Genomic DNA, 14,881 nt, shown 5'->3' with positions numbered 1-14,881 from the left:
TGACTTCTCTGCAAGTCCTCATACCCTGAAGGGCCATCCTCCCTACTCTTTCCAAACCTCCTTCCTCAACGTGAAAACAAAGAAATCTTACAAGTTACTCTTTGCACACCTAAATCCCACGCCCCGCCCAGCGTTTTACAGGAGCAAGTAACTATGTGGACAAGAGTCATTTAACTTCTGCACTCCATAAAAGGCAACAGACCTAAGTAATTGTTATTAAATAATAACTAGAGCAACAGAAGGCATGAGCATGAAGCCACGTCATGTTTTATTTATCACATGCCTTTTAAATTTTTCTCTCAACACAGTTTAAGCTAAAAATGTTGCTTACAAAAATGAAATAACTTTTCATTAAAAATTACACAAAAAACCATTTCTTTCTAAAGGTTTGATACCGAGAGACAGAAAACCAGAAAATCTGGGCCACTCTGGAACGCAATATGAAATTTCCATGCTTAACAGTCTGCTAATTAGACATCTGATCTCTTAATACCTAACAAAACTAATAATATAATGCTTTGCTCTGAAACTATTTATCCTGTTCTTCTCATGTCTGGTCAGTATATCTTCAAGTCTAAGGGTGATTTTTTTTATTTTTATTTAAAGCTCTCACACAAAACAGAAAATTTGCAGTACTGTCAACATATTAAGAACAGTGCTGCAAACATTCTTACAAATTGCAATTTGCAACAGGTCATTTGAACATTGAAAAAGAGCATTTGCTCATATACCCACTTGTATAAAGGCAGAAATAAAAAGTCATCATGCACTTAATAGTAAAACATAAGGTAATCAATGTTTTATCTTAATAAAGATAAAAAAATAGAAAGCTATAATTTGATATACCTATCTAGAAGAAAACCATAAACCCTTCAGTGCATATTAAGCAGTGAAGACTTCACTGAACAGATGCAATAGCTATTTAAAAAACTATTACTGTAGATATTCAGGAAAGCTTGCTTTGCAAAACTGACTATCCAATTCACAATTCAACAGTAGATAAAGCACCTCTTCTGACTTCCTGCTTTTGATAATTTCAAAAAGCAAAAACATTTTGATCCTTAAAAGATTGATTTTTATTAAACTAATCTCCCACACCCAGTTATCATGTACTGTCACTGAGCAATATTAAAAAGGTCTGGTTTTAATACAGCTTTCCAGAATATACCCTACACTGGCATTCTTTATAATTAAAAAAAGCGTTAATACAGTTACAAATGCCTGGATTCATTCACAGCTTTGCAGTGCTGTTTGCATTACAGAAGGCAGAAGAATTTTTTTTAAAAAAATCACTATATTTATTACACAGATGGAAAGCTACAGAGTAGCACAGAAGAATCTAAGACTGCTCAAAGCTGCTCTGTAAACAAAAAAGTAATTATGTCTCACTAACTGACAAGTCCAACAAGATCACTCACACAAGTGAAATACAAAAATAGTGTATTAATCTGGTTTTGGTATTTTCATCACTGAACGTCAGTTACAAAGCCACTTTATGGCTTTATGCAGTGACTCTTTTATTCAATACCTCCACCTGTAGGACTTTATCAATACAGCAAATATACGCAGGTCCTCTAGCATTAGAAGTGGCCATTGTTCATCTTAGTCTCCAGCACAAGGTTCTTTTCTAGGGCTACGTTATGGCATGCAGTTAAACCTTAGGACCAGGCAAAAGGACTCTCTTCCTCCAAAAGTCCACAGCAAACACTTCACTCTTAGAAGCATGAGTTTCATTTCTCAGAGTAAGTCACAGACTAATCTATCAACCTGTTGCATATGCTATCCAGAAAAGGAAGGCAAAAAGGCAAAATTGCTATACTACATTAACTTATGAACCATATACATGAACCAAAATTCAAGTCAACCAGAAACAAAGAACAAAACTTCATTTATACACTTCTTGGATTACCTGATCTGTTCCGTATCTTGCCCTTCTGAAGCAGCTTTTTATGACAGAGTTGACCTAATGTGGCAAATTTATTGCATGGACATAAGAGCAAGTCACTGCAAGGAATGCTAGAGCATCAGCTTCCAAAGAATTTCATATTCTATGCTACTGCTCAGTGGTAGGCTTTTACATCAATATGAGACACAAGCCTCTTCTGAACATGAAGCAAGTGTTCTATCTCCTCTTTTTTCGAGACAGATTATGTCACATTTATCATGAGGTAAGAGCCAGGATATGGGCCACCAGCAGTATGTAGCTGAGATGCATTTCCAGCTTATCATATTACCTACCTTGCAACCTCCCATGTTCTCAGGTTTTGAATGAATATTCTACTTCGGACAAAGATGTTCAGCAGACACAAAAAGACATCATCTCCGATCTTATTTCCCTACTTTATCAATTCCCCAAAAAAGCACAGAAGTCTCTTGAATTGACTTTTTCAGGTTAAAAATAAAAGTTGGTTTTTTTCCTGAAATTGTTTATAGTGTTAAAATTAAGGTTTCTGTGTTCTATTCTAAACTAGTATCAATCGGCAGTGCTCAGAGGGATTTGAAAATACACACAGGAGCAGTTTTGAGAGATCTCATTAATGCACTTTAACCATACTGTAAGCATTTAAACTTATCTGGAAAGTATTTTAGAAATAGGACATTATCCTATATTACAAAGGTAAAAAAAAAGCTAAAAATACTCCTCTGTCTTGTTCTGCTCAACTTTTGCTTCAATCCTTCTCTCCCTATTACCTTTTCATCTGAACTTCTTTCTGGTCCTGTCCTCTGTCTTCTTTTATGCCCTGCTTCAGGTAGGTCTATGTAGCAGACAGTTTGGGAACCAACCACCCAGCTGCGGCCTGGTGCGCTGCCTTGTAACACTGACACCAGACTATTAGCACAGTAAGAAACACAGTGAATTTATGTACCCTGCGTTTTAAGTAGGACATAGTAATAGGAAACTGAAAAACAAAAAGCAGGTTAAATATTTAGATGTAATGCCTCACTGTGAGGTCTAAAGGAATATGAAATTGTCTACTTAAAGGAAGTGATTTATTTAAACCTGGCCTGGGCAAAAGATGATTGCAGAGAACATTATAATCAGAGTGATTAATGTGGCACCTTCCGTAGCTTTTTCATTTTTAATTTCTATAATCACTGAAGAGCTACACTTCTTAAATTAATACATCAATAGATTTTATACAACTCGCAAATCCCTCAAAAGTTAATTTCACCCTTTTTAAAGGTATTATTAAAAGGTATTTAAACAGTGTCAAAACTGGAATTAACATCATAACCTTCCAGAAAAGTTAAATTTCAAATGATCTTGCTCAATTTTAACATTGCTAGAGATTTGCTGAAAACATGTAACATACTTTTTTAAAAGAATAATTTAATAGATACTTGTGTAAAGCACTGTAATGGAAAAGTAGACAGATAATGCTTATCTTCAGTTTTTATTTTACTTCTTTTCTTCTTACTTATGTATATTAACAAAAACCCTCAAATGATTTAAACAAAAGCTTTTAGCTCAACACATAATTGCAACAAAATTACAATAATTGTACCAATTAAAATAATCCTGAATGAACAGTTTGTCATCTTAATGTTCCAATGGTTTATAGAAGGATCTACTTAATTAGCTGAAATTGCTTTCCAATGTTAGCATCAAATGTCATTTGTTAAAAGTTGAACGATTTCGAAAATAATTTAACAAAGCAATTTTACAAAACACCAAGAACCAACATTTTCTTTTCAGCTGAATAAAGCAAGCAGATGTGTCATCAAATTGCTATAAAAATAAATGAGCCTTTATATGGGGAAAAATAAATTTTACTACTAGTGCTACACAATACTATTTTCTGATTTTTTATGAAATCAATTTCTTTAATAAAATGATTTCATACCACTTATACCTTGGTGGTATTTTTAGTATGCTGTAAATACACCTTCTTAAACTGAAGCAGTAAACAATGAAGTAAGAATATTCTACTGTATGCAAAACAAAAATGTTTTAAAGTGCCTAGGTCATTTCCTAATTTGATTCATACAGATGTATCACACAAAAGATCTCAACTTATCAGTAAAACATAGCACCGATGAAACTGTTACAGAACTCCAAATCTACAGTAATCAACCTGCTGTTCCACTTGTAACTGCATGAGTTTTTACCAGTTTCATCTGAAGAAAAAAAGGAGGAAAAAAAAAATAAAAAGAGAAACAGGATGAGTTGTCTAGTAACTTGAAATGAAGTATTTCTCTGGTTACCATTACTAGAGATATTTCTGTGGTTGCTTCCAATAAGGGGTAACTTCAATAAAAAGAATGAGAAAAAAACCAAGCAAAATCATATACTAGTGCTGAAACAGGAAAGGTAACATCTAGAAATGAAGAAACACTAGTATCTTCCATTATTGATAAATCAGACAGGGCAGACACCTTCCACAAATTACTCCTTAGAATGGTCTAAGAGTTGCAAAAACATAAAAAAAAAAAAAAGTAATAAAATGAGCTATGGCTGGCTTAGATCCTTTAGTCCCACACACAAAACGGAACCCTGAATAACAGAAAGCTACTATGTTATTCTTCTAAACGTCATGTGTTCTGCCTCGGTACATCAGTTTGCCATCCAATTTGACATCCATCATAGGTAGCCATGCATACATACGTGCACAAATACTTTATTGCAGAGGTTAAATTAAGCCCAAGTGATGGATAAATTAAACGTTTCTAAGTTTTAAATAATGGATACTTACAACTCTGAGGAAAGCACAACCAGTTTCTCATTCTGGAAGACATAACTTTTTCCAAAATCAAAGATGTAAGATTCTTGATTTCCAGAGTTCCCTTCAGCTTCTCAAAAAGCATGTTTTCAAGGCCATTAAATCTGAACAGATGGCTCATGAGAGTTTTTTCTATCCTGAGCCAAGCTCTCATGTTCTAGTATTTTGAATGAATACATAAGAATAGTCACGTTACATAAATTCAGGGACCAGCAACTATCTGCTGATATCCTCACAAAGAACTGACAAGCCTTGTCTTAATACCCCAGTTTGAGCAAAGTCTGGGCAAAGAACAACAGATAGGACTGTCCCTCACGACATCAAGGATGACAAACAGTGTAACATCAGAACCAGCCAGCTGGAAGCGCTTGAATAGAAGGTTGTGTGAATACCTGAATTTTGTATCATCAAACAAACGGTAAATTCAGTTCTGGGGATAGACACTCACTCTCCTGTCCCCAGTGAATATCTTTAAGCAAAGAGACAGTGAGTCACAGTCTCTCTTCAAACTATCTCCCTAGATACACCAGCCTTACATTTCTCACAGTTTCACCAGGTAATGGCTAGAATTATATTCAAAAAGATAAGCAATCTAGCTCCTAACTGCATGAAGGAGAGGACAACACTTACCATGGATCTACCTAATTCATGAGTGAATGTTCTACCTCAATGCTAAACAATCCACACATGATCATGAGGAAATTCTCATGGATTATTATAAACTTTGTATTGACTTTTTTCCCCCAAGGGGCCCTCCACAGCAGGTAGATCATCACATTGTTCTAGTAGCGTGCAGCGTGTTCCCTGTCATCTTCTTTTCAAAGGCCAACTGGAACTTTACTATAGTGCCTGTCCCTGCCTAGAGAATTCATCATGCTCACTAGGACCAGAGGTTCCTTCAACTTGTCATGCAGCCTGCCCCAGCACTTGGTATAACTAATTCAAACATACCTATCTTAAAATTAAAGCAGCCTTTGCTGCTGTGTTTTGTGCTGAACCTAATCTTTTCCTCCTGCTGCAAACATGCTCAATCTACATTTATTTGTCTAGGCTTTTTAAGGGCTTCAGCTATTACAGACTCTCAAGGACCCTGACAGGCTCTAGCCACAAGGTAAGCACCAGGAGATTCGACTCAGGCCTCGCGTTTAGCAATTCCAGGCATTCACGCTAGCAGAACTGTAGATGTTGCAGGAACTTCAAGGGTAACAATTCAGACCATCCATAGTTTTTCAAGTGTTTAAAAATTTAGTTGGTCATTTTCTGAATTGCATTCTTGAACTCAAGGGGCATATACATGCCTGAATTTCACTTTCAACTGTATAAACCTTAACACATGGAACAGACTTTAATTGGAGAAAACAGTCCAGCTACTAACACCTTTAAGAAGTGACCAACTGGTATATCTGCCACATCTAGAAGACAACTGGTTAACTCACAGAGGCAGAAATTCTTCCTAACACCTTCAGGCTGCAGAAGGACAAAGGCCTACAGGCAAGAGGGTTACAAAATTGATTTAGTGACTTTTAGGAACATCTTTCAATAGACAAAGCACTGCAGACTTTGGTTTCTGCCGAGATAAGGAGGATATAAACAGATAAAATGTGTTCAGCAGATTATCTCATTTTAGTGAGTAAATTTAATGAGGAAAGGGACTGAGAAGACATTCTCTCCCATACAATCAGCTTTAATAGCATGATTTTTAATCAACAAGGTGGCAATATCAAATCACTGCCATCTACAGCCTTAAGCAGTAGAAAATATCAAGAAACAAAGTATGACAACTAAAAACTCAGAGCCTCAAACTGAAATTAAAAACTAAGGCCTTGGGGGAAACTAAGTAAGTTAATCAAACATCTTAGACCACGGAAGACTTCAGAATCCAAAAAAAGAGAGGAGCAAGTATTCAAGCAAAACTAGGACTCCTCACTGCATGGGAAATCAGACAGTGATGATATGCACAGCAAAATTTATGCGAGACTAGGGCCCTTCCTCATCCTCTTTAATATCTGTTCTACTTTGGTACAATCTTTTTGAAATGTGGTGATGAGAATCTCACAATGTTTAGAATTTAGATACATAACACATTTGGATGATACAATACCTTCCTTCTTTCCAGTGCTTTGCTAGTAACTTCTAAAGACAGTTTCATTTTTGACTGTTGTTGAGCACTGAATGTATTTTTTCAGAGAAATCACCAATGATTTGTGAATGAATTTCCTCAATGCAGATTTACAGCCCATTACTACAGTAGCAGAATTATAGATGAGATTATTTTCCCTAGTACGTTACGATACCTATATACACAATGACTTTGACCAGTAATTTACTCATAGCTGCTTCCACAACCCTCTGTGAAACAGCTGTCCTGGTTATATTCCCCGATTGCATCTTCTGCCTCTGCCAGACCATTTACAGGTATGTCAAAGAACACCAGGATTATCTTTGGAAACCTCACCTGCAAGTTTCTCATGAGACACTTACTCCTGTCATTTGCTTCCTTCTTTTGTTCTTCCCAAGGCAATCTTGCCTGTTATTACCTTACATTTTAATACATTTAAATGTTCTTAGATCAAGTCTTGCTTAAAATGTCTTTAATTTCAAAATATTACATTGCTGCCTTCACACGTTCATCGACTGTTTGAGAACTCACTTTCTTGAAATATATTTTCTCTCTACAAAAGCCACAATGACTTTTCCCAGTATATCATTTATTTAGATCTGGCACTGACATTTATTCTGCTGTTATGGATGTTTCATTTAGCCTTCACAAGAGAGCACATTCCCATAGCTGGCTAATTTACAAGTCTGAGAAGAATCAGTTGCAAACATTCAACAGAAACTTGCTTTAATCTGACAACTTAATTCTTTTACAAATTCATTTACAGAAAGCGCATGTATTTTATTCCATTTCAGGGCTTTAAAAATTTGCTTTTTGCAACTTCTGCAAACCATCCTGGCATTTCACATGATAAGGTGACTTGAAGAGGTAACACATAAACCCAAAGGAGTAAATACTGATGCTAATAAGAATACCAGCTGGAAAGCCAACCCAAGAGAGATCTAGACCTGCAAAGAGAAAGGCTGGAAGTAAGAAGACAGAAGTGAGATGATACAGCAAGTAATTTAAGGAAGTAAAAAGAGTGAAGATATTCTTCTCCAGAATCTGGATCAAAAGCAAAAAATGTAGACTCAACCATTTTTTTATTTCCAAAATTTGACACAATTACAAAGCATGGGCTTGTTCTCCTCTGCAAAAGAACAACAATATAGTGTGTCCACCCGTTACTAAGAGAAAAGTCTAAGTGGTTCCAATTCATAAAGACTGTTCAACAGAGGAGTGCCTCTGTCACAAATTGAAGCCTAATTTTGGTTTTGGTTTTTGTTCTTATTTTTTGTGGTAAATTTAACATTCAGTAGGTTTTCCCATCTCTGTGAAGTATGATACAATAAAGAAACACTACTCCTGACAGAACTGGTTTCATACTCATCAATATAGTCTTCCATATTCATCATAGTATCTACAGAAAAGCACTTGCAAATTTACTTTCCCCAACAATCCTTCACAATCAGAATACATTACTTAGCTTTTTTTTTTTTTAATAAAAAAATAAAGCACAGAGATATAGGTATTTTTATTTAGTAACCAAACTGAGATACCTGTTTTTTCCCCCCAGAGTATTCCAACTGAAAACAGAGTTCCCACTAGCTTCAGATACTGCTCTGAACACTTGAGCATTTACTAATATCAGCCTACAGAACTGTATACCGCCTCCCAACAGAAGCACAAATACTGTCCAAGTGAAAGGTATGATAGAGGTAATTAGTCCAGCATCACGCACACTGACAAATAGTTCTACAGTAGCTTTCAGTTGTCTTTGTTTTCCTACTGCATTCTTTTCAACAGATAGCACTGAGATGTGACAGAAGATGGCCCTCCCCTCTACTACATGGCCTGTCTATACAATTTGCAAAATTAAATTTGGACATTATAAGACAGTAATATTATGGAGGCAAGATAGCATATGATCATACAAATCATATATCATAATGCATACACAGAGGGGAAATAACTGCAGACTGGTTTTATTCTTTCCTTTCTTAATGCTCGACTACTTGATTCTTTCCATTTTACTATGCTTCTTTTATGTTGAAGTACTGCTTATTCTTTGAAATACTGAAAAATCAAAGCACCTAGTGAAAAAGATCACTAACATTAAATACAAATACAGAATGTGCTGAGACAAACAAGCAAACAGAAGCTGCCAGAGCTGGACAGACAGTCATTCTGCTGGTGCCACCTGCCGGCACAGCTGCCCCGTACACACAGGTACCCCGTGTAACTCCTGCACGGAATCACTCTCCCTATAGCATTAGCAGCATCGATAGCAAAGAGCTGGGTATAACCTGCCTCCACAGATACAGCAGTAACACAACATAGGTTTTGTTACCACCTGTCATACCCTCAAGTTCACACACAAATTATCTACTGTAACTCTTCAGTTGAGGGTACCTGTAAGAGATCAATCCAGCGTGCTAACCCTCTGCCCCGCAGAGTCAGCAGCTAAGAGGAAGGCAAGGGAGAGTTCTCACTGCAAGGGAACCCTGGCGATTCACAAGCTTTTTAACACGTGATATTTTAAAAGTTGGAAAACTAAAATATCAAAGCGTTCTCCTTATATAATGTGATTCAGTGTGAAACTCCCACGCTTAACACAGAACCTACAATATTCCTTTCATCCAAGAGAGATGTCCAAGCAGACCCCACTCCCACAACACAGAATTCAGAAATGCAGCAAAACCAAAGAAGAATTTGCACTGTCACAAGAAAAAGTAGTTTGACACAAACTATTCAAGACTAGGAATATTATATTCTGACTCCTGTTCTAAAGTAACAAAATATTTTTTTAAAAATGCTTGCAGAATAAAAGGCAGGGAAGGAATAACACAAACTCAGTACAGGAACAGAAGCTATAAAAGTATCAAAATCTGGTATCTATTCATGAGACTCCAAATGGGAAAGCTGCTCTATAAACCAGAAAACCTTAGATAACAGAAACTGAAGTTTTAAAAGAGGAACTAAAGTAAATAGTCTACTTTGAATTGACACAGAAACAGATATTCAAGCCAAGTGACTTCAAACAGTTGTAGATAAGAAGAATTACAGTGACACAGAAAGGATTATTTTGGATAAAACAGAATTTTTTGAGCATTAGATAACCCCAGAGAAGAGTTTACAGACCTTTTCATATTCAGCATATGGTAAAGACGATCACACAAATCACCAGAAAGATGACATCTCAGCTTTGTCATGACATCAGCAGTTACATATTTAATTCCTTAAACAGGTTCAACAGAAGTGGCTAAGAGACATCAACTCTCTTCCTGATCATGCACCGATGTTGTTATTATGAACCCCCCTTTTTTATGGCTAATTAATTAAACTCAGTCTTGTAGCTTTATAATTTTCATATCAAATAATCCTGTTGGGATTTTTTGCTAAAGAGAGAATCCTGAATGTTGGTCCTTTTTCTTGTCCTTGTTTTCCTGGTATTGCAGGTAGAATACAGACAGCTTTACTTAAAAGAAGATCATCACCTTCCCTTTTTCAATATCTAGTACAGGGTTCTTCATTGTTTCTTCACATTACAGATCCTAGTTTTATACACTATAAATTTATTTATATGTTTATAACTGTCAGTTATGAACTGGCACTCCACTCAAGTGGCTATATTACTCCCAAACAACCTGCACAGCAAGAGGTACAACAGCATAGCAGAAGTCATTAATCTCCTCCACACCTGAACTAATAAACCCTGACACACTCCACTTGGCACTGAATATCAACAGCTCAAGTGTCTGTACTAACAACAAATAATCCAGAACCCAAATAAGCCATTCACATTTAATTGTGACTGTCCTTTCCTTCTCCTCACATTGGTTTACTACAGATTTAATGTTAGTTTATACTGTAATTACTAGTACCTATTTACAAGAACAAATCAGGTCTCTAATACCTCCTTAGGTTTATCAGAAAACATAAAGGTTGTTATGTCTTGAAGACAGCTTTGGACTTCAATCACTCCAAAGTGATTTATTACTGTTGATGATAATAATCAAAAAGCTGTAATAAGTTTGTTGGGTAAATACTGAAAATATAAAATTGTGAAACATGACATATGGCAGATCTAAATAACGGGAAGTCAGAAACACCTACAGCAAAGGTACTGAAAAGCATGGCAGGAGAGGGAATCCGTGATGATTCTGAATTACTCTACCTGATCACATAAAGATTTGTGACACTAGCCCTGTGAACCAACAATGGAGAGGTGGGCTCCCATTACTTTATGATTTCACAGGTATCTTACACTCACATAGGAAATGCAAAACCCAGAAACTAGACCCATTCTCTAGAGGAAAGTGTTTTCTAATCACTCATTTACCTTTGAAGTTTGGTATTTCAGGAACAACCCCCCAGCTTGAAGCCACTCCAGTCTACTACTTGCCCTCTTTGTATATTTAAATCCTCAGCCTCATCATGCCCAGTTGACCCTTGCCCCTTTACCTTCTGGGTTTTCAAATCTTAACCTTACATTGACTTTCCCAATACAACTCACTCCAGTTGTCATTCCCAATCAATCATATGCCATTCTCAGCACTTCAACTATTTCCAGTCCATCCCATCCAGTTCATCATCTGCCATTCCTTGATTCCCAGTGCAGGGCACCTTCCCAAAATTTTCTGTCCAAGTTCGTTCTCCTCTCTATTCTTTCCCTGGACCCTGAAAAGTCTCTAGATTTTCTGGTAACTCGTTCAATTAATCCCTGTCTTCACTCTTTACCTCAGCTGTCCTTTTCGTTTGATCTCAATTACTTCTTACCAAAGTCAAACCCTTCTTTCCTCTCACTGGCTTTCATTCTCAGATTCTGCATTTTTGCTATAGGCCCAACTCCCAGTCACATTCTTCCTCTTCCATTCCTCCTACTGTCACTAGGTCACTTGCCACAATCCACAAGCCCTTTCTTACAAGCAGCCAGGTTCTGGAGAGGCATGTTTGCTGACAACACAGGGACAATTTGTTCTCAGTTACACAGCTCAGTTGGACAGCAACTTGTATCAGCAATGGAAAAAGTCATGCTTCACTTTTGTATTCCTTAACCACAGCATAAGGCACTGCCATAGTTTCAAGCACGCTTGCTAAGCACCAAACCTTCAAAGACCTTTACCAGTATGGACAGTTTTTGTAGCGCTTAGTTCAGATTTCTAACTAGGGAAGAAAACCTAACTCCTAGCTTGGCCAAGGTAAAGATGAAAATTGTATCAAGAAAAAACAGAAGTACAGATAGCTATCTGTGAAAGAATTCTAGTGTAATTGTGGTTTTAATACAAAGCACACATTCGTCCATGATACACCAAATGGCAATTAAAGTAATTTAGAAGTTTCCAAAAGTTGACAGAGGTGAGCAAGATGGTGGGAATTTTAGATTACAACTTGGTAGGTGTTTGAAAGTTGTATTACTCTAACAATTATTAACAATGATTAATATTTTAATCATGAAGGTGTATACCATTAACAGAAGAGCACCTACCTTTCATAGATGGTTTTTAAAGTCAACTGATCAGGAACACCTTCTGTCTCTTCAAGATGCAGTATGAGCCATGATGTTCTGTATGGCCACTGCTCTGTGAGATTGATCCAACTAGCCAGTCTATCCCAGTTGAATGTGATCTGATTAGCTCTCAACAAACGACCTAATATAACAGGGAAAGTGGGAAGAAACACAGGGGATTTTTCTCTTTTGAAAGGCTGTGGGGTTTTTTTCCCTCCTCAAAGTAACAGCTATGCAAGTCCTTTAACCTGATCTGTGAATTTCCTGTTACTGTATTTTTAGCTCAGTAAGTTCAAAATCACTTCAAGTCACATCTAAAAATATCGTTTGACAACCTAATAAAATTTCTTGAAAATACATGATCAGAACCTGAGACTCTCTAAAACGGTCAACTTCAGCTTCAGGTTAAACACTGATTACTATCATCCTGTTGCAGGTGAACCTTAAGTTACTGTAACAAAAAACAATAGAGTATTTCATACAGCATTAATTTCTCAATCTAAACATAAGAATCATGCTAATACTGTGAAAGATCTATGTATTAACATATGAAATATGGTCAAAACAAGTTAAGCATACAACTGCCATCTTCAAGAACCAATGAAGTAAACTTCAAAGCTATAAAGAAAAGACTGTTTTAAGTTAGTAAGACAAGGTATGGATCACAAATGAAGTTAATTTTAAAACCAAGAAAAAGTTAATGCTACAGTTCATATATTTCAAGTTTTAGCCAATTTTCTAGAATTACATTATTAATATTGGTGATGATGTATAACTTACAGGCTGAAGGCTCTGCTCATGAAGCTCTTCATGAAATCATCATATATATATACTCACAGATAATAGTACACTAGAAGTGTTATTGCAGGATTTTTTTTGTTTTTGCAACAGCTTATGATTTTGTTATACTTGCACATCTGTACTATAGTTTGCAAAAACCAGACGATGAATTTTACTTTTCAGATATTTAATTGCTTCTGAATCCATGTAAGCTTCCAGCATCCATATGATACTTTTGTAGAGTTATGCACTTAGCTATATACAGTGTGAAAAGTAACTCAACTTGCTATTTGTGAACCAGTTAGCTGTAAGGTTATTCAGTGCCTTTTAGTGCCTGTAACAGAAAAAGACACTAAATAATCATTCCCCATTCACTGGCTATATGAAGCGTGATTTTATGAGACTTTCATAACTCCTTTTCTAGTTGTTTCCAGTTTTTAAACCTCAAAGATACAATGTCTTGATTATGTTTTCTTGAAGGAAAACAGTTCATAAAATGTTTTCGTCAGCCCCAGACAACCATTTACAGAAAAAAGACTCCAAATACCCATAGCAGAAACATAAAGGACACATACCTGGTTTTGCCTCGCAGTTTACCATTTAAGATACCAGCAGTACTACAAGCTTTGCTCATATTGGAGTATTATGAAATTGAAAAATGTATTTTATTATCCCACTTAAAAATTTACAAATATAAAATTTCCTAAAAATGTAGACTAGAATCATTTGCCTCCCAACTGAAGTCAATGAAACAACAAATATTTAATTTTTTTTTATTCTACACAAAATAGTCTATCAGAAGGATTTTTAAAATCAACACATGGACTGACTTGTTTAGTTTACACACTAAGAAGTAACTACAAGCAATCAAAATACAACACACTTTACTGTACACAAACATGCCACACCTACCTGTTACTGAAACAATATTTAGCAATCTTCTCATGGTCTGAGGACTGATATCACTGAACCAATCCTCTGTAACCAACAGCTTGGTCAAATCAAAAGACATTTGGCGGGTAATGGTACGTTGCATCTGGCGTCTTCGGTAAGTATCCTGATAAAGATACAAAAAAGCAATGAATACTGATTAGTATCAAAAACTTTTAATGTATTTTAAGTACTTCAGTTTTACTTGATTATAAAGTTAGAACCTTTGTGAATATGTGTTTGTGAAGTTGACATGAAATACCATAAAAATATTTACACAGCTAAATCAGAATTAAATTCTGGTCACAGTTGAACATGATTTCCATACAAGCCAAGAACTAGTGAGAGTTACACATTTTGGTTCCATGCCAATTCTGAGAGGGCAAAATAGAGTGACACAGCGAGATACACTGTAAAAGGCTTACTAATTTTAGAATAGCCATCATAATCTCCTACTTTCTCTTAAAAAAATTAAATGCCATCCACTTACTAATTACATTTTAAAATTGAAGTGAACATCAGGTTCCTCTGCTACAGAACTCCCCAAGTCTCTACGGTAGCTGAAAAACCTCAGAATCCTCAGACTGTGTTGCTTTTCACTACTTCCTAGATACCTTTTATTCAACCACTTCCTGATCTTACATAAAGATAGGGTAACAGAACAGAAAGCAGGAAAGAAAGTGTGTTGGACATGCTGCAGTAGAATTCTAGTACTATAATATTCTAAATTCCTTGATTTGTTCAATTACTGCCCCTTGTTGAAACATCCTGTGATCAAGTGATAGCAGGCTTACAAACAAAAATCCAAAATATACATACATACATAGATCATAGCTACTACCA

General features: G+C 36.0%; 1 protein-coding gene across 3 annotated transcripts in view; it reads right to left on the bottom strand.

The window, feature by feature from the left end:
* KIDINS220 (kinase D interacting substrate 220) overlaps positions 1-14,881 on the bottom strand; it is an 80,591-nt gene that overhangs the window by 27,551 nt on the left and 38,159 nt on the right. For all 3 annotated transcript variants that reach the window (XM_055810217.1, XM_055810218.1, XM_055810220.1), the window contains exons 21-22: positions 14,021-14,165; positions 12,308-12,470 (exon numbers count right to left, since the gene is read on the bottom strand). In XM_055810217.1, coding sequence (XP_055666192.1) covers positions 12,308-12,470; positions 14,021-14,165 — 308 coding nt within the window. The remainder of the gene's footprint in view (positions 1-12,307; positions 12,471-14,020; positions 14,166-14,881) is intronic.

This window comes from Falco peregrinus, chromosome 7 (genome assembly GCF_023634155.1).
Source record: "Falco peregrinus isolate bFalPer1 chromosome 7, bFalPer1.pri, whole genome shotgun sequence".
Classification (NCBI taxonomy): Eukaryota; Metazoa; Chordata; class Aves; order Falconiformes; family Falconidae; genus Falco; species Falco peregrinus.
Note: the sequence above shows the minus strand (reverse complement) of the source record. Positions and strands in the feature narration are given on the sequence as shown.